Source organism: Puma concolor, chromosome D4 (genome assembly GCF_028749965.1).
Source record: "Puma concolor isolate L17-30 chromosome D4, mPumCon1.1.hap2, whole genome shotgun sequence".
NCBI classification, from domain to species: domain Eukaryota; kingdom Metazoa; phylum Chordata; class Mammalia; order Carnivora; family Felidae; genus Puma; species Puma concolor.
In genome coordinates, this window is record NC_141679.1 from 2,111,450 (window position 1) to 2,131,508 (window position 20,059).

A 20,059-nucleotide genomic window follows, 5' to 3' on the forward strand; every position below is an offset into this window, starting at 1 on the left:
AAAAGAGAGGTCGCTTTACTCAGGAAGCCGGCAACCTGGGAAGAGGGCAGGCTAATATCTCCAAGGCCATCTTCCCCGTCCAGGCGAAGCGGGTGGGTTTTTAAGGGGAAAGTGTGGGGAATGGGGAGGGGGCTGCGTGCAGGAGAAGCGGTGCCCAGGCGGTGGGTTCTGTGTCGCCGTGACCCTGGATGGACCTGCTGGCATCCGTGGCAGGTGTTTTCAAGTGTGGTCAGGCCGTATCGTCCTTCCCCCTCAAGGTCAGTGGTCTGCAAACCCAAGACAAGTAGGTTGGTTCTGCCGCAGACCAAGGACTCAGATCAGCCAACAGGAGCACCTGAGCTCGAGGCCAGCTCCCTGTGAAGGCCGGTGGGAGTGCTGTCACACTAAGCGAAAAAGCCAGATTGAAAGACAACATAGTATGTGATTCCATTTATATGATATGTCCAGAAAACATAAATTTAGAGGGACAAAAAGCCCATAGGTGGCTATGTAGAGCCAGCAATGAGAGAACATTAGCTGCAAATCTGGTGATTGCTTCACAATTCTCAAAGTTGACTGAAAATCATTCAATTGTCCCTTGTAATGTATGAACTTTATGGTATATAAACTATGTCCCCATAAAGCTGTTTAAAAAGTAAGAAATCTTGTAGTTATGTAATTTAGTGTTTCTATGGTTTAAATTCACCCTATGCAGGGCGCCTGGGTGGCTCAGTCGGTTAAGCGTCCAACTTCAGCTCAGGTCATGATCTTGTGGCTTGTGAGTCCGAGCCCCACGTCGGGCTCTGTGCTGACAGCTCAGAGCCTGGAACCTGCTTCTGATTCTGTCTCCCTCTCTCTCTGCTCCTCCCCTGTTCTCTCTCTCTCTCTCTGACTCAAAATTAATAAACATTAAAAACATTTTTTTTTAATTCACCCTATGCAGTCCTCAGTCTCTTACTGGCTCCTTTTTCTTTTTTGGCTCTTTTCTGTGTTTTGGTCTCTGATTTTGTTCTATATGTTTTTTTCAACTATTTTATCCTCTCCCATAGACTCAACTATCACCTCAAACCTCACAGTACTCTCTATCTCCAACCCCAAGGCACTTCCCCAAATCCTAAATTGGTACTTCCAAATGCCTCTTGAACGAATCCAACTGTATATTCCACAGACACTCCGATCTTAACTCATTTAATATGGTCTTCATCATCACCTCACCTTCTCCATCAATCCTATATTCCCTTTTATAAAATTCATGAATTATTCTTCTAGTCTCTATATGAAATATAGATTCTTCCTAACACCAGTTTAGGTAAACTGTGGTGTAGTTTGGGTAAGAACCCAAAAGGTGACTTTTTAAAATTTATTCAAGTATAATTTCTTAGCCAGTAATTAAAGCTGGGTGCCCCTTGGCTTCTGTTTTCATTAAATAACAATAGTAGCTATTAAGCTGAATTTCAGTGTCTACGGTGTGCAGCTCTAATCCCCCTCCTCTCTTGCCCCTAGACTCAGTGGTGAATAAAATAATTTCCCTGTGCACACGGAAAGTAAGTGTGAGCTGATAGGATCTTACTCCGGATACCAACAAATGCAGGACACTCCATCCTGGAGTAGACGATAATAAGCGTGTCTGAAATTTGGATGTTTTCCTCACACGGTGGAGAAATCACTGATTAACCAAGGTGTATGGGTCTTTATCCATCCCAGAAAATGTTTGCAATTTGATGATTGAAAATGACACGCTGTAATGTTTCAACTCCCTTTTCTAGTTAACCAGTTAAATGAAGCATGTTTTCTTGCCTACAGATACTTTAAATTCCCTCTCCCATGAATTGCTTTCTCATACAGTTGCTATTTTGTATGTGGTGCCTACTGTCTTTTCTCTTGAATTCATAGGAGCCCTTGATTGCACTGAGGTCCCGCCCTCCTGGGACCAGCTGGGCAGGAGGCCAAGAGGGGTGGGGTCAGGACCAGATGTGGGGAGGAGTCCAGGCCTGAGTCAGGGCTCAGTGGGGTAGGGTCTGGGCAGGATTAGGGCCCAGGATTAGGAGGTGGGGGGGTGGGTGCGGACAGGGGCAGGGCAGGGCCTGGGATAGGAGCGGCCAGGGATTGGCTGGCCTGGGGTCAGGGGTGGGGGGTCAGGTCGGGTCAGGCTGGGGTCAGCGGCCCCCGGTCATGGGAGAGGAGGGGCCGACCCCCCGTGGGCGAGGCTGGCTGGCGGCCCTGCTCCGGCTGCTGCTGCTGCTAGCCACGGGCATACGAGGATCCTGGCCAGTGGTCGCCCGCGTCCCTGTTCCAGCTCCAGTGGAGGCAGCGACTGAGGAGCCCGGGCGGCAGGCGGGTGGCGCGCAGCGGTTGGCGCTAGGAGCAGGTGCGTTGGGCTGAGGCGTGTGGGCGGAGGGGGGGCTCCAGCTCCGGGAGGGGCTGGGGCGCGGCCACGGCCTTTTCTTCTCTCCGCCCCCTCGCAGGCCCCACTGTGGACCCACCTGGAGCCGGGCGGGTGGCAGGGCCTGACCCTGGGATGGGGGCTGGGGGGGGGGGGGGGAGGACTGCTGAGTGAGGGGGCCCTCCTGGGCACACCCCTGCCCCTCCCCCGGTGTGAACCCCAGAACCGGGGCGTTCCTCACTAGACTGCTCCCTCTTCCTTAAGAAACAGCGTCCTGAGTCAGGGGAGTGGCCCTCCCGGGGTCACCCAGCACCACAGACTCCTTCCTGCCGTGAACCTCCCTCCCTGAGAGGCGGGGTGAGGTGGAGGGCACACAGGAAGCCCCCTGGAAGCATCACGGCCAGCAGGTCGGGCTAGGAACCCCCGACACCTTCAGTTCTTCCATCTGCAGAGTGGGCGAGGAGGCGGAGGCTGCCAGTTGAAGGGAACACTGGCCCAGCCCCCCGCAGGTGCATTCAGGGACATCTGTCTCCCTGGGGATGCTGCTGTGGCCTCTCTTGGTCCTCCGTGCCTGGCCTCACCAGACCCCTGGGCCCTCATCCTGACCACAGGGTTTGCCGGCCTGTGCTCGGCTCTACTGTCCTCGACAGCAGCTGATGAAGGCAGGGTCCGGGCGGCCCTGGCATTTTGGCCAGGCCCCTTGACCCTTGGCCTTGGTTTTTGCATCTGTGAAGCGGAGGAAGGCCTCTGTGGTAGCGTCACTTGGGGTCACCGGTGTCTCTATCGTAGACAGGGCAGGGGTGTGTCTCCACAGTGTGCGGGAGGCCCAAGGTGACGGGGAAGATCTACGGTGGCCAGGATGTGCTGGCCGGCCAGTGGCCTTGGCAGGCCAGCCTGCTGCACCAGCACACACACATCTGCGGAGCTGTCCTCATCGACTCCCTCTGGCTGGTGTCCACCGCCCACTGCTTTCTCAAGTGAGTCCCCCCTCCTGGGTGCCAGCAGAGGGGCCAGTGGGGCAGCGGGATGCAAGGGGAAGAGGAGAAAAGAGGTGATGGGTGTCCAATGCGCTGGGCTTTGCTCTGGAGCCGCGTGTAGCCTCCAGACACGCGTCATTCCTGCCTTTGACCGGTGTCCCCTCCACCTGCATGTGCTCCCCACTCACCCCCTCTGTCCTCAGCCCCTGTGCCTGTCCCCCAGCACAGATTGGCAGTGTCTGTCCTGGCTGCCACGCGGTGTGGGCAGGCGCTCTGCCTCCTCAGATCAGGGCTTGTCCTCCGTGTCCCCACACTCCTCGGTGGCAGACTGGAGGCAGGGACCTGGGACTACACACACAGCCGGCAGCCGGGTGATTTTTCTCATCATTTTTGCAGAACTGTGTGCTCAGGAGGAGGCGTGGCTGCCGGCACCCCATATGCCAGGCTGCCTGGGTGGGAGGTGGGCTCCTCGACCTTGGAGGGTGCCTGGCTCGGCACTCAGCTTCTGAATAGATGGGAAGGGGTCTCAAGGGTGCAGCTGGGCATCACAGCCCAGGCCAGGGAGCTAGAGTTCGGGCACTGACTGGCTTTAAGGGCCCAGAGCCCTGTCAGCACCTACCCTGTTCCACACGTTAGCCCCTCTGTGCCATGGCGGGGGGTGTCAGTCCAGCGCGGGTGAGACGGGAGGACCCCATGGACAAGAAGGGAGGTCAGGAGAGGTGCCAGCTGGCATGGGTGGAGCCAGAAGGGAAGGGTTTGGGCACCGAGCGGGGGTAGGACTTTCCACCAGATGCTGGCAGGGCCGGATGTTTCATCACTCACGTTCCGGGGACAAGGCTCCATTTCCTGCACTCGTCCGCTCATTTAACACATCTTTTGTGGATACTTACGAACAGGTGTGCACACAGCCCTCAGGCAGGAAGGTGTTTACAGGAAGAAGGGGCAGGAAAGATGTGGGGCCAAAGTTGGGCCGTGGGGAGCTTTGGGAAGGGTCAGGCCGGAGCTAGGCTTGAGCCAGGGTTCCTCTGTATAAGGTGGAAGGCCTTGATGCGAGGCCCCACCAAGGAGCCCTGAGCGCAAGGAGTCCCCACGCTTCCAATTCAAGATGTGACAGGGAAGCCACACGTCTCAGGTCGGGGACAGGAGATCAGGCAGCCCCAAGATGGTTGGGAAGAGGAGTCTCGCGCAGGCAGGGGCAGGTAGATGAGGGGCAGGGAGAGGGAGCTGACCCCGGGCTCGGAGACAGTGACGATGAGCTGTTCCCTGCCAGCAAATCCCAAGCCCCAGCAGACTACCAGGTTCTGTTGGGAAGCACACGGCTGTACCAGCACGGCCAGCACACCCGGGAGATGTCTGTGAGCCGGATCATCGTGCACCCAGACTTTGAGAAGCTTCACCCCTTCGGGAGTGACATAACCATGCTGCAGCTGCACGTGCCTGTGAACTTCACCTCCTACATCGCCCCCGCCTGCCTCCCGAGCCCCGGCATGCAGCTGTCCAGCAACTTGTCCTGCTGGATAACCGGCTGGGGGATGCTCAGCGAGGACCGTGAGGGCGTGTGGGAGAGGCGGGGAGGGGCGGGGGTGAGAGAGGGAGGAAAGACGGGAGGCCAGGTTCAGCCCTAGGGGCCCCCCTGGCAAGCGGGCACGGGACCTTGAGCCTCTGTGCCTCATTTCTAGAGGACTGGACCGTTTTAGTTCTAGTTCTGAAAAGCGTGTGATTCTAAAGCTTTGGAGTTCCTTAAGTCTGAGGGACTGTCCCAACCATAGGGCAACCTGGCCCCCAGCACTCTCTCTCTGTCTCTGTGTCTCTCTCTGTCTCTCACGCACGTGCACACACACGCAGGCACAGAGGCTGGTTCTTCCTTGAGGGCGAGGACCATGTCTGACTTGTTTTAACATCCCCCCACCCCCACCCCAGGCACCTGGCACGTGCTCCGCTATTGCCTCCCTGCTCTGACGGACCATCGCGTCTTGCCTGTGCCTCCAGACTGGTCTCCCAGCGCCCACCCTATGTGTCCTGTTTAGTGTCCACACAGCTGTCTGCTCACTTTAAATCGTGAATTGTGCCGCTTCCCTGCTCAGCTCCCTGCGTGCCCTCACAGCTGTTTGGACTGTTAGAACAAGTCCAGAATCCCTGCCTTGGCGGTCAGACGCTCCTGACCTTGGCCCCAGCCCTCCCTACATCTCCTGCACACCCCAAGTCAGCCACCAGGCTCCTTCCTGCCATCCTCACCCCAGGGCCTTTGCCACGACCGGCTTCTCCACCTGCCTCTCTGCCCACTGGTGTTTGCCTGCAGGGGGCCACCCTGTCTTTACATCGATGACTCGGCCCCTCCTCTGCGGAGTTCCGCTTGCCCACGTGAGCTGAGAGGGGTTCCTCCTCCTGTTTTGTTTCCTTCACACCGCTTATCACTTCTCAAACAATCCCGTCCACGTTCGTCACTCGCCCTGTGTCCCCAACAACAATGCCCCCTGTGTCAGTGGCGTCTACAGTATGCCCAGCATGAGGACAGACGAATGGAGGGGTGAGTGCTGGTGGCTGTGTGGGGCGGCGTGGCTGGGAGAGGAGTGGCTGGTGGCTGGTGGGTATTGACGGAGGGATGGAGGCAAGCATGAGAGGTGGGGTGGGTAGGCGGATGGGGGGAATCAGTGGATGGAAGGATGGGAGGAAGGGCAGTGACAGACGGGCGGACATGGTGTGTGACAGCGTAGGTGGGTGGGTCAGGGGTGGCCAAGGCCCTGAGAACGGCTGTGCTGGTGGGATTTGCCTTCTTCCTGTGCGGAGTGAGTGAGGTAGAGGGAATGGATGAGTGCGTGAACCGTTCAGGAAGCAGGAGAGGAGCCTGTTAGGGACGGACGGAAGACCGCAGCCGTGTTCGAGGCGCATCTGTGTTGAGCAAACCGCGTGTTTCGTGGTGGCCGGGGCTTCCCCACAGCGCACGCCACAGGTCCCCTTCCTATTCACACAGAACATCTGCACTCGCCCTTCCATCTCCAGGAGGGTAAGGTGAGCCTCATTGAGAACAAGTTCTGTAACATCTTATACAGACGAAAACTTAGCAACAGCAAGACCTACTCAGTGCAGGAGGAGATGCTGTGTGCTGGTGATTTCTCGACAGGGAAGGCCACCTGCCACGTGAGTTTCTGTTCTTCCCTTGCCTGTTTGCCTCAGTTTCCCCAGCGGGCCTGTGTTGCTTCTGCTCTGTGGAGACCTGTGGGCCTTCCTGTCTCCCCGTCCCCAGCAGTGTCCCCTGGCTCACCCCTTCCTAAGCCACATGAGGGCATCTGCTGGCAGGACCTCCAAACAGCATCTGTTGTTAGCACATTTCAAGCTTTTCGCTGCAGTGTAACACGCATACAGAGGCATATATGATTGCTAAGAGCAGCAGGTGAATCTTCATATCCTGACACGTGTGACCGGCTCCCCACCGCCCAACCCACTCTAACACCCGAGGGGGCCCCAGCCGCCACCTCTAACGCCTCACGATAGCTTCTGACCCCTCCCTCCGTGGGGCTCATTTCCAGCCGGCAGCCGGTGTCTCGGCACTCCGTGTGTGCGTTTCCTCCGCCCTGTCTGCGCTCAGGGCGCGTTCCGTCGTGTGCATTCAGTCCTGTTGTTGGTTCCGCTGTCAAGGAGTATTTTGGGAGCTTTCGACTTTTCCATTTCATTCACTTCCAAGTGTCTCATCCGCTTTATATCCTCTTTACATTCACAGCAGCCCACGAGTAGAATCGTTGGATTATGTGGAGACCCAGCTTTGGCAGATGTTAGGGGACGTGGTGCCCCCGCCCCCACCACTTTGAGCAGCGGATGAGTTTATATTCTTGCCAATACTTAGCGCTCTCTGTCTTTGCTCATTTTGGTGTGTGTGCATCGTGGTATCTCACTGTGATTTAATTTGTGTTTTCCAGATGACGGATTAAGTTAAATAAATTGTCCCGTACTTGTTGTCGCCAGATATCTTCTTCAGTAAAGTTTCCCTTCTGGTTTTACCCCCGTCACTTTTCTGTTGGGCTGTCTGTCTTTTTATTTCAGGAGCTCCTTATAATTTTGTATATTCTGGGTGTGTGTCTGCCATTGGGCACAACCCAGTGGATTGTGAAGATTTCTTTCCACTCTCTGCGATGCCCCATCCTGCAGGTGGGCAAGCAGGCCCAGAGAGGGAAAGTGACCAGCCCTACATAAGGCAGCCCACGCCTGCTCTGCCAGCATCCTGACTCCAAGCCCACCCAGCCTCCAAGCACACTGTCAGGCCCCAGCCTTAAGAGCTGATGTCTGTGCACCTGCCTCCTGCATGGAAGGCACCGAGGAGTGGGGGGAGGGGGGGTCTGGAGTCAGAGACACGGCTCTGCCATGTGTCCCTGCCCTGGGACCTCGGGTGGCACCTTTGAGCCTGCATGGGATTCTGAGGCCTCCTCCATGGGGTTGTTGAAAGGATGCTATAGTGGTCTGAGTGCTGTCCCCCAAATTCACGTCCATTTGGAACCTTAGAATGTAACCTTACTGGGAACTGTGTAGGGTCTTTGCAGATGTGATTAGAGTCTCAAGATGAGACCATTCTGGATTTGGAGGGACCCCAAATCCCAAGTCCTGGTGTTGCTAAAAGATCTAGGGAAAGGCACAGAGACACCTGTTCTCAGACTCTGACTCCAGAACTTTGAGGGTAAGTGTCCGCTGTGGTCATGGGTGATGGCAGCCCGAGGAAACGTGGGCAGGAGGCATGAGGTGGGCCTGCCGTGGGGAGGCCTCACCGACAGTTGCTCTCATTACTGTCCGGGGAGCTGCTGAGTCACAGCAGGAAGCTCAGCCATCCACCTCCTGGTAGGACGTAGGCCTGGTTTCTTGGTTCCCAGGCCACAGATGATGGTCTGGACTTTCTGACCCAACCTCCTCACAGGGCTCAGCCCCTGAGTGCCCACATGGTTGTCACCAAAGATCTCCCTTCCAGCCTTGCCCCCCACCTGCCTTCTCCTGTGGAGTTTAGAGCCGATGCCCTTTGTCGGCCTGCCTGCTGGACATCCATGGTGCCCTTGACCCCACTCCCCCTCTGGGGACCCCCAGGCTGAGGACACCACGGAGCTGGACACCCGGTAGTCTTCCAACCACCATAGCCTGTCCATGACATTCCATCTGGTCCAGTGTGGGCACGGGAAACAGCTCTAGGGAGCAGGGGACACTGCAGAATGTCTCAGGACTCAGATTGTGGGGCAGGTGGACCTGCTCTGGTCTCTGTCTGTCACTTATCGGTGCTGTGACCACAGCCAATTTCCTCACTCATGAAGTGGGGGGTGCTACCAGCCTCCCCTTCATAAGCCTTCTGTAGGGAATTCAGTGCGGTGTCTGGTCTGTGCTAACAAGTGTTGGCCTTCGTTCTCCTGCTGGGTCTGCCTCCCCTGATCGGGGCTCTGCTTGTTCCTCTGGGCCACCAGCCCTTCCTGGGGTGCAGGGGCAGAGGGCAGAGTCCACGTGATGACGGATTTAGATCTGTGGTTGTCCTCAGGTCAGTTGGGAGCATCCTGAAGTGCATTTCCAAGGCCCACCCATGTCACCTTGATGTGTCCATAGCTCAATGCTGGTCTGGACTTTCATAGACTCATGGGCACCCCCTGCCACCTAGTGTTCTTAGACCCTGCTCAGTCACCTGCACTAACTCCCCTCTCTTTCCTAGGGCGATTCCGGGGGGCCTCTCGTCTGCAACCTCCTCAGTGCCTGGGTTCTGGTGGGGCTGGCCAGCTGGGGCTTGGACTGCCGGCACCCTATCTACCCCAGCGTCTTCACCAGGGTTGACTACTTCGCCGACTGGATCGACAAGATCCAGAGGCTCACACCTCCCCCTGATCCCACGTCTGCTCCTCAGACGCAGTTTCCAGATCAGCCTTGGCAGACTGCTGGCTCGTCCGGGCACAGCACAACCTTCGTGTCTCCCCAGACCTGGTTCCTGCTGCTGTTCATGCTCAGGGGCCCGCAGCAGGCCCTGTGGTGACCCTCCGAGCCCCTCTGTCCTGCTCTCTGCCTCAGGCCCCAGTCTGCTCGCTGGAACCTTCCACACCTCCCCTTCCCCAGCCCCACTGGCTCTCAGTGGTTCCTTCTCCTGGACTCTCCTGTCCATCAGCTGCCATCCCCCAAGCCAAGCCTGAAACAAAACAAAACAAAAGCAAATAAAAGACTCATCTCACTCCTGTCTTGGGACCCCACTGCCCCTCCTTCCCTTGAGGTAAGTCAGCTGGCTCCCTGTGCAAGGAAAAGGGACTCATCAGGGAGACTGTCCCAGGAGGGAGCCAGGGCTGCCAGCTGGGAAGAGAGCAGACCATCTCCACTCAGACCCTGCTCCTGCCTCAGGGACCATGCAGGCCTTCAGAGGAAGTGTGTCAGTCAGCACAGGCTGCATAACAAACATCAGAGCCCAGGCAGCTTCAACAGCAGGAATTTATCATCTCCCAGTCCTGGAGGCTGCAAGTCTAAGATCCAGGTGTGGGCAGGGCAGGTTTCCCCTGAGGCCTCTCTCCTGCCATGTAGATGCTGTCTTCCCTCTGTGTTCTCATGGGGTCATCACTCTTTGTGTGTCTGTGTCCTGATCTCCTCTTCTTCACAGGGACACTGGTCATTTGGGATTAGGGCCAACCTAGTGGCCTCATGTTAATCACCTCTGTGAAGATCTTATCTCCAAATGAGCCACATTCTGAGGCACTGGGAGTTAGGTCTCCAATATATAAATTTGGGGGAACACAATTCAACCCAAATTCGAAGTAAGACATTTCACTAGATGTCTACACTGCAAGGGAACAAGAGTTTCCCCAAAGTAGAGAAACACCATTCAAGAGGTTTGGAGGAGGGAAGACAGACTCCCCATGGAGGTGGACAAAAGTTCCCAGAGTGCAGGGTGACTGAGTTGGACTGGGGTGCATGACCCAGGCCATACTGTGGCCACCAGTATAGAGGGCTCTCAGACATGGAGGGTCTATGAGAGTGAGTCAGAAGCAGAAGAGGCCGCATGCCAGGCTGAGAGTCAAAGTTCAGGCCGGCAGTCCTCAGACCTGTGTTCCTAGAGCTGACTGCCAACACCTTCCTCACCTGTCCTCACAGCCCCACTCTCCCCAGTCTGAAGGGGCCCAAGTCCAGTGAAACTGCTCCCTGCTTCCCACAAGCCAGTCTGCCTGAGGTGTCCACACACCTTCAGCAGCTGGCTCCTGGTGTCACCTTTTATGCTTAGCTGACCCAGGACATAGTGGCCTGGCAATATGCCTTGAAGCAATGTTCCAGGGCATCCTTCCTGGCAGTGTGCCTGACAAAGGCCCTTGTGCAGCCAGCGTGGCCCCAGCCGCACAATGCACCCACTCCAGCCCCCAGACCCACAATAAGGTGGGAAAGCTCCTATCTGATGCATGTCCAGTACAGACCAAGTGGCATTTGGAGGGTTCAGTGCAAATTCTTTCCAATTCTGGCATTGCTTAAATACCCTGGATCCTTGTTGGCAGGTGGGCACAAGTGGACTCACATGCCTATTAACCCTGGGCTCTCACTGATGCAGGAGGCCCCTTCCAGGATGATCTTTGGAGGCTTCAGGAAAGTGTCTTCCGGGACACCTGGGAGGCTCAGTCGGATGAGCATCTGAATCTTGATTTCAGCTCAGGTCATGATCTCATGGTTCATGGGATCAAGCCCCGCGTCGGGCTCTGCACTGACAGCATGAAGCCTGCTTGGGATTCTCTCTCCTTCTCTCTCTCTCTCTCCCCCCCCTCTCCCCCTCTAAGTAAATAATAAACTTTAAAGTGTCTTCCCAGGGCTCACATCCCTGCCCAGGCCATCCCTCTGGCTGGAGCCCCACTAGTGCAGTGCCCTATGCCTGGCCATGTGCCCGCCAGCAGCTCAGCTGTCAATGGAAGGGGAAAGAGGATGCCTTCCCTCGGTGGTAGATTCACTTGTGGGGCCCCGGGCAGGGCTGCTCAGGCCCCTGGATGCCAGTGAGTTACTGAGATGGCGTGCGGTTGACGCACACTCTCACAAGCTCAGGGCAGCTCAGGCAGTTGAGCTGGAGCGTCAGCTGCTCTTCTGGTCCTAAACTATCCTGCAAGCATGGCAGCCACGGCTGGCTGTGCTCTGGAGCCTGCCTGCTGCTGCAGCTAGGGGATTCCTGCCCCTCCCGAGGTTCTCAGACCTCTGATGGAGGCATCCCACACATACCTCACCCACATGACAGAACAACCAGCTTTCAGCTGCAACCCAACCAGTTTCCCCATCACTTGCAACCAGCTCAGTGCTCAGTACTAGCCTGCTTTAGCTTCCTTCTAAAGATGAAACGAAGCCCGGTAGGGTTCTGCAGCAGATGTAGAGATGGCACAGGCCGTAAGCAGTGGAACAAGGGCTCGAACCTACATCTCTCTCCCCAAGAGCTGGAGCCCCTTGTTATTCTGGCTCCAACAGGCTGCAAGTAGATGACCGTTACCCTGCCTGCCCTCCCCTCAGACATCAGGGAAAGGCTTACTCCACTTGTCCCGAGAGTGAGTTCCAGATACCCACTCCTGAGTAGGCAGACTAAGGGAGAGGTGGAGGAAAGGGGCCAAGCCAAGGGGCCGGTGAGTCTGGGAGCAGGGCCTGGAGGGGCACTGGGGCTGTCGGTGGAGAGCGGGACTAGGAAGGTCCGCCATCAGGGACTCCTTGCCCTGCTAGATGGGGCACTGGCACGGGCTGCCAGCTGTCATTGCCAAGTCAACCCCAGACAAGCTACAGAACTGAAAACAAACTAACAAGAATCAATTAGAGGCTTTCTGTTTCCAGTCTGGAGTACAAGGAGCTTGGAAGGCATTACTCCCACCCACAAAACACGAAAAAAATTGAACAAATTAAAAATCAACAGCTTTTCTTAGACCCAGCGGAGAATTGAGGTCACAGGGCAAACCTCAGCACCCTGGCTTGCCTGAGTGTGGCCAGCTCGGACAGCCAGCTGTGCTGTGTAGAAGCTTTTTATTTTGACGCGATCCCAATAGTTCATTTTTGCTTTTGTTTCCCTTGCCTCTGGAGATGAGTTGAGTAAGAAGTTGCTATGGCCAAGGTCAAAGGTTCTTCCCTGAAGAACATGGATGCAAAAATCCTCAACAAGATATTAGCCAACCAGATCCAACAATACATTAAAAAATTATTCACAACAACCAAGCAAGATTTATACCTGGGATGCAGGGCTGGTTCAATATCTGCAAAATAAGTGTGACTCATCACATCAATAAAAGAAAGGACAAGAACCATATGATCCTCTCAATAGCCGCAGAGAAAGCATTTGACAATACAGCATCCTTTCTTGGTAAAAATGCTTAAGACAATAGGGATAGAAGGATCATACCTCGAGATTATAAAAGCTATGTATGAATGACCCAACACTACTATCATTCTCAATGGGGAAAAACTGAGAGCTTTCCCCCTAAGGTCAGGAACAAGACAGGGATGTCCACTCTTGCCACTGTTATTCAACATAGTATTGGAAGTCTTAGCCTCTGCAATCAGACAACACAAAGAAATAAAAGACATCCAAATCGGCCAGGAAGAGGTCAAACTTTCACTCTTCGCAGACGACATGATACCCTATATGGAGAACCCTGAAGATTCCACCGAAAAACCGAAAAACCGCTAGAACTGATCCATTGTAAGGGTAGGGCTAACCTGTAGCCTTAAGAAATAACAGCTTTGGGGGCGCCTGGGTGGCGCAGTCGGTTAAGCGGCCGACTTCGGCCAGGTCACGATCTCACGGTCCGTGAGTTTGAGCCCCGCGTCAGGCTCTGGGCTGATGGCTCAGAGCCTGGAGCCTGTTTCCGATTCTGTGTCTCCCTCTCTCTCTGCCCCTCCCCCGTTCAAGCTCTGTCTCTCCCTGTCCCCCCCAAAAAATAAATAAACGTTAAAGAAATAACAGCTTTGTTTGAACACTATAGGTTAAAGGATAACAGCTTTATCCTATCAATCAAGGGATGGATTAGCGCTTGATTGGATTGGGGCAAGGGCCTGTTTGAACTGTTTCCACCTGGGAACTATTCCTTTGTTCTGTTCCCAGGTGATAATAAGACGATGTGGTTGGCTATAAAAACTCTGTACCTCGGTTGTTCGAGACTGCACTCTGGTCAAGAGTGTCGGTCCCAATCGATTGGTTTGCCTTGCCTCTCATTGCAATAAACTTTGTTGGGACTGTCACTGGTGCCCGTAGCATTCTGTTTCAGGAGTCGTGTGGGTGCAACACCATGAATTCAGCAAAGTTGCAGGATATAAAATCAATGCATGGAAATCGGTTGCATTCCTAAACACCAACAATGAGGCAACAGAAAAAGAAATCAAGGAATTGATCCCATTACAATTGCACCAAAAACCATAAAATACCTAGGAATAAATCTAACCAAAGAGGTGAGAAATCTATACACTGAAAATTATAGAAAGCTTATAAACATGGAAAAATATTCCCTGCGGAGGCGGCACCTCCCTCCTGTGTTTTATCTCAGATACGGCTGTGTTTTCCAACCCTTCATTTCTGAGGGACTGCGGCTTTCACCCGTTCTGACCTTCTGTGAGAGGGTCTTACCAAGCAATGGCCAGGTGCCAGCTGTACCCAGGAACGTTTGAGGGACCGTGCTGTTGCTGATGACTAGAGACTGTGGCTGGGTGCCAGCCCGCCCCAGAAAAAGTTTACACAATCGCGTAGCAGCAGCGTTTCGGGGATTATGGAAAATCACAACACACATCTGGCACCAGGCTTCACCCTTAATGACCTTGTTGCAGCACCAGCAAATGTGGTTGTTCTCCCAGGTCCACTGGGGCCTTGTCTTTGGGGGAGCCACACAGCCTCTACCTGGTGTCCTCCCAGCAGGGGAACCACCTCTCCTCATCTGGCCCGAAGACCCCCGGACTTCACTCTGCTCCTGGGGATTCGCCCTTCTCACCAGAGCACCACCAGGTATCGAGCTGTGGTGTTTCAGACTCTGTGCTCCTCCTGTTTATAGAGTCTTAATGGAATTTCAACCCTCTCCTTTCTTCCTATCTCCCTTTTTAGTTCAGTTCCTACAGCTGTTTATACTTTTCCACTTTCTCTCCAGCTGTTTTTTTGGGGGGTTGCTTTTCCCATACTCTCCCCCATCTCCACCCTCTCTGCAAGCAAAAACAGCTTCCTGCCCTCTGTGGCTTCTCTCTCCCCCAGTTCACCTCTCCGTGCCATGTGCCTGCTGAATTCTGTGGTTCAGGTTGTGCAGATTGTTGTGTTAATCCTCAAATCAGTTTTCTAGGTGTGCAGGATGGTTTAGTGTTGATCTGGCTGTATTTCATGGATGGGAGATGCAAAAAAACTTCCATGCTGTTCTGCCATCTTGGCTCCTCCCTCTTTGGATTTTCTATGTAACTAGTGATGTCATCTACGAATATGGATAGTAATACTTCTTTCTTTCTAATCTGTTTGTCTTTATTTCTTTTTCTTGCCATACTTCACTGGCTAGTACCCACAGTACTAAGTTGAAACGGAGAGATGAATGAGCATTCTGGTCTTATTTTTGAATTTAAAGGAAAAACATCCATTCTTTCACCATTAAGTATGATGTTATCTGTAGAGTTTTTGTAGCTAGGTTGAGGGAATGCCCTTCTATTCCAAGTTTTCTGAGAGTTTCTAACATGAATGTGTCTTGAATTTTGTCAAATGCTTTTTCTGGATTAACTGATGTGACCATGTGGGTTTTCTTCTTTAGATTCTTAATATGGTAGATTACATTGATGGTTTAAATATTAAACCAGGCTTGCATTCCTAGAAAAAACACCACTTAGTCATAGTGTATTATTTCCTTTCTTCTTCGTGTATTGGCTTTATTTTCTATTTTTGTCTGGTTTCCTTCGGTGGAAGCTTAGATTTTTGAGACCTTCCTTCTTTTCTAGTATGGGCATTTAGTGCCATTTGTTTCTCTCTTAGCAATGTTTTATCTGGATTCTACCACATTTTTTAAAAAGGTCATTTATTTTGAGAGGGGGGGAGAGCGTACACACGTGCACAAGCCAGTGGGGGATGGGCAGAGAGAGAGGGTGCTAGTGGGGGAGGGGTAAAGAGAGAGGGAGAGAGAGAATCCCAAGTGGGCTCTGTTCTATCATCAGGGCTTGATCTCAAGAAATGTGAGATCATGACATGGGCCAAAATCAAAAGTCAGACACTTAACCTACTGAGCTACGCAGGTGCCCCTGGATCCTACCACATTTTATATGTTGTATTTGCATTTTCATTTAGTTCTGTGTATTTAAAAAATTTCCTTAAGGTCTTTGTCTTAACCGTGAATTACTGAGCAGCATGCATCCTAATTTTCAAATATTTGGAGACTTTCTTCTTCTCATTGTCATTTTTATGTTATTTAAAGCTTATAGTTTGGACCCAGTAGAGTAAAATGCAATTGTTTTTATTTTAGTTACTTTATAGGGATTCTTCAAATATCATTGGAGTGAACTTTTCAAACATTAATTTTTCATAGTAGTTCTCAGTCTTTGGTACTTGTTAGAGTAATCATAGGGAATGCCCTGAAATATAAATCTCAGACTGCTGGAGTCACGTTTATTAGGGGAATAGTGGGAGTTTGTGAGCCCCTGTTGCACTTGCTCTCTGGGCCAGCACACGGGGATCCTAAGGGATCCAGGATCCAGGATCCAGGAGAGGCGCCTGTGTGTGTAGGGACTAGAACTAGCACCGGATGCCCAGGACCCAGGCCCAGCCCCTCCCATCTAGCAAGTGCTCAGGGGGAGGAGGCAGCAGCCTCTTCCTTGCTGTCTGATTCTGAACTTGTGGTTGCAGCTGTGACACTCAGGCTGAGTCACCAGGCAGCGCTTACCAGCTTTGATCCTGTGGGCTTGGCTATGGGCAGTGTCCATGAAACTTTAAGGAAGGCCAGTCTGCAGGGAAGCATCTTGGACAGGTTAACCCTGTGTTCTTGCCATGTCAACAGTCAACATATTCATCATGGCCCCTGACTATCCCCATCCAGATAAAGGCACAGCTTCTCATGAGGTTGCCAATATTTTATTTTTCAAACATCATCAATGTCATTTCATAACAGAAAGGACATCCTAACCCCAATTAACTAGGAAGCACATCTCACAAAAGTTAAGCAGGTTTTCCCTAAAACAAGACTTTTAGTGACTTCTGTAGACCATCCTCTTTTTATCCGATTGTGGAAAGTCCATGCTGGAGAAGGCCTCAGCCGTTGTGTGCTGCCAGGAGTTTCTATGAAAGCAGGAAGCTGGCACCTTCAGTGGCTGCCTGGGCAGTGGAGGTGAAGGGACAGCATGTGCCAGGTCTGTGCTCTCAATGAGGCTGTCCTCTGCCTGTGTCCCTTTGTGTCCCTGCCTTCTGAGGAATGATGGCTGTGCCAGGGACACTACCCAGCTTCCCACTGAGTTACTGTAGAATTGCTCCTGCCTGACAGGAGTGTCACCTACAGGCAAGAGGGCCCCAACCCTTCCTGGAACACATCGATCCTGGCCCACCACTTAACAACCCCCTTCAAACAGAGCCACTTGAGCAGCATGTTGGTAAAAGTTGTTGTCAGGATATGCAGTGTGTGACTTGGAAAATGCTGACTCCTTGCCCTGCTCTTGGAGAAACGTGACATTTTGTAGGAAGAACTCAGCCCAGGGAGACCCAGAGTCTCATTGACTGTCAAGTCTATTTCTTCAACCAATGCTTTCATTCCTGGTTGGGGTTAGTGAAGGTGGATAGTTACTGCCTTCACTGTGATGGCCTTTTGCTGGCATCACTGGCCAAGTTTGCCTTGGTCAATATTATGTACAAAAGTTTGCCCAGAATCTGTCTGTCTCTCAATCAGGCCGCAGCCATGCTGCCCCTGGGATGAGGCATCTCCTCTGTACACCCTGAACACAGTGGTTACTTCCCTGATTATATGACTGTGTCAGCCATGTAAACTATTATTTCTTGATGTTCTTTGCAACTTTCAATTCTGGAGAAATTGAAATCCTTTTTGTGGATTACAGAACAGTAGGGGCACATCTTGTCTAACTAACCCAGTCCCTTTAAAGTCCTTAGTTTTGCCCCTTTGAAGGCCTCCCAGGGGTCAACACCCATGGTCTGGTGAGTTGACAAGATATCATGTTCTATGCAGGTGTGGAAACCCCCTCCAGTGTCTGGGGGGAGTAGGTAGGGGCTTCCGGATGGGAGACAGGAATGCATGTCAACTACGGGGGTGAATCCCAGGAAAGAGTTCCTACATCAGGTGTAGGTCACCTTTCTGCCCCTGTCTGAGAAGAGGCCCTTCAATGTGGGATGATGACCAGCTACTCTCAGAGGGGACGAGGTGGAGCCATGTGTCCCCTACGCACAGAGCCTGAGGCCTGCAGGGAGCACCTGTCAGCACCTCTGTGGGGGTCAGGGCCCAAAAGGGACCTTGGGAAGTCCCTTCTGGAAAGATTTATCTGTCCTTAGTCTAGACATCAGTGCCTTAGACCTCCACCACACACCTGTCCTTTTGGGGTCCCACACCCAGCAAGCCACAACCCTGACTTCCATGTGCAGTTTCCCCCATGTGTGGCCAGCCAGGCTGCGACCACCTACCCTGAGGGTGTAGATAAGCAGGGCAGAGCCCACTGCTCCCCACTGGTGAGGCAGCTACAACAGAAAGGTGGGGTCCTGAGAGCAGGGCCCAGGAGTCAGGGAAGTGGAGGCAAAAGCCCAAGAAAGCTGATGCCTGACAGATGGACCCATTGCTGAGCCCACATCCATGGTGTAATTCAGGCTCCTGTGTTTGCTCTGGGATCACATGACCCCACGGTACTGGCTGTCACAACCCTGTGTGACAAGTACAGTCAGGCAGGGGGGTGTTCCCTGGGTGAAGTGACAGGACACAGCCTCTCAGGGCACAGTGGGCTCCAGACTCAGCATTTATGTCTAGATTGTGAGCCCATTGATTCTGGGGGGCATGACAGAATATGGTGAACAGACGATCTATACTCTGAGTCACACAGGCCAGGAGCCAACCACCGGCCACCACCCTGGGTTGTCAGCTGGCCTGGCCACACTCTGGTGTTTTACAGTTCAGCCTGCAGAAAGCTCGCTGTTGGGAGGGCACACACAAGACAGCCATGCAGAATGTGATCAAGGGTCTTGGGTGCCTCATGCCATCTAAACCAGAGGCTCTTAAACAGCTGGGGGTAGGAGACCCCCAAATCTTTACTGAGATTTCTGAGCCTATCCCCATACCCCAAAGTTTGCACAGATTGCCAAGAGGTTCATGTACTTATTGATAGAATTATTAATCAAAAAGGAATCAGAACTTTGGTGCTTTGGACAACTCTTAGCCTATCCACACTTCAACAATGGGAAAGCTTGTTTGAAGGAGAACACTGGGGTGCTGCTGGGCCACCATTTGAAGGAGAGACCATGGGTGCAGCTCATGCATTTAATCAGCCACCCCAGCAGAGTCTAGGAACAGAGACAGGGTTACTCCAGCAGACACAGTGACCATCTGAAACAAGGGGACAGAGAAGGCTGAAGGAATGAAGGAGGGTGGCCCAAATTCTTGGATCCTATAAATGGGAGAATGGTGCTATTTGGCCATGAACATGTGCTTCCCTTTGAGAAAGGGAAGGCAGACCCCAAAGGTAGTATAGACATCATCAGGACTGAAAATTCCAGCACAGACCTAGAGGACACAGGCCCAGGTGTCTCAGTTTTGAAAGACAAGATCTCCATCTCCCAGAGCAGTGGTAGTCCACCAAGCTGAGGGAGTGGGGCTGCCTCCTGACCTATGGAAGTGATGTTCCCACCCCACGGGGCCTGGAGGCAAAGCATCTCACCCACAAGGGTTGTTGTCACACATTAAGATCTAACGGGATTTGCCTCACCGGGTTTGGACTTGCTTAGGACCCCTCACCCCTTCCCTCATTCCTATTTCTTCCTTTTGGTATGGGAGTATCTATCGCACATCTGTCCCACACATGCAATTTGGAAACCCATGACTTGTCTGGTTTCACAGATTCATAGGAGGAAAGGAATTTGCCTCAGCATGAATCTACCTCCAGTCCCTCCCAGACCTGATTTGGATGATATTCACATGAGACTTTGGATTTTGGATTTAGAGTTGATGGAGGAATGAGTTAAGACATTTGAGGTTGTTGGGATAGGGTGAGAGTATTTTCCAATATGGACTTGGGTAACAGCGGAAGAATGCTATGGACTTGTGTTCTCCAAGATTCTTAAATTGAAGCCATAATTCCCAGTGTGAGGGTCTTGGGAGGTAGGGCCTTTGGAAGGTAATCAGATCATGGGGGTGGGACTTTCACGATGGGATTATTGCCCTGATAAGGAGAGACACAGAGATCTCTCTTCCTTTCCTCTGTGTGAGCACATAGCAAGAAGGCAGCCTTGTGTAGGCCAGGAAGAAGACTCTCCTCAGGAACTGGATGTGAAATCTGGGTCTTGGGTCTCTTGCCTTCAGAACTGTGAGAAGTAAATACTTGTTTTTTAAGCCACTGGTCTGTGGTATTTTATTATAGTGACGTGAGCTGGAGAAGACACAGGGAATATCTAAAATGGTCTAATATACATATACCCAAAAGTAGAGACAAGAGAGGACAAGGAGAAGATTTAACATTTGAAAAGATAATATTATGTTTTAGAGTTGATGAAAAAATGTGTGTTGTCTATTAGTAAAGCAAAAAAGATCACACAGAGGATAAGAAAAAATTTTTAGCCTGAAACTAATCACACCTC

The 20,059-nt window shown here is 52.6% G+C and overlaps 1 protein-coding gene across 2 annotated transcripts; it reads left to right on the top strand.

Moving 5' to 3' along the window:
• The first annotated feature begins 2,133 nt into the window (after window positions 1-2,133).
• On the top strand, window positions 2,134-9,517 carry PRSS47 (Putative serine protease 47). 2 transcript variants are annotated; one of them, XM_086684807.1, is made up of 5 exons: window positions 2,134-2,347; window positions 3,177-3,339; window positions 4,610-4,887; window positions 6,311-6,477; window positions 9,011-9,517. In XM_086684807.1, exons 1-5 carry the CDS (start codon window positions 2,152-2,154, stop codon window positions 9,323-9,325), a joined length of 1,119 nt encoding a protein of 372 aa, XP_086540933.1. In that variant the 5' UTR covers window positions 2,134-2,151; the 3' UTR covers window positions 9,326-9,517. The 2 variants fall into 2 exon arrangements, with proteins under 2 accessions (XP_086540933.1, XP_086540934.1); XM_086684808.1 differs by lacking the exon at window positions 9,011-9,517 and adding an exon at window positions 7,058-7,300.
• The last annotated feature ends 10,542 nt before the right edge of the window (window positions 9,518-20,059 follow it).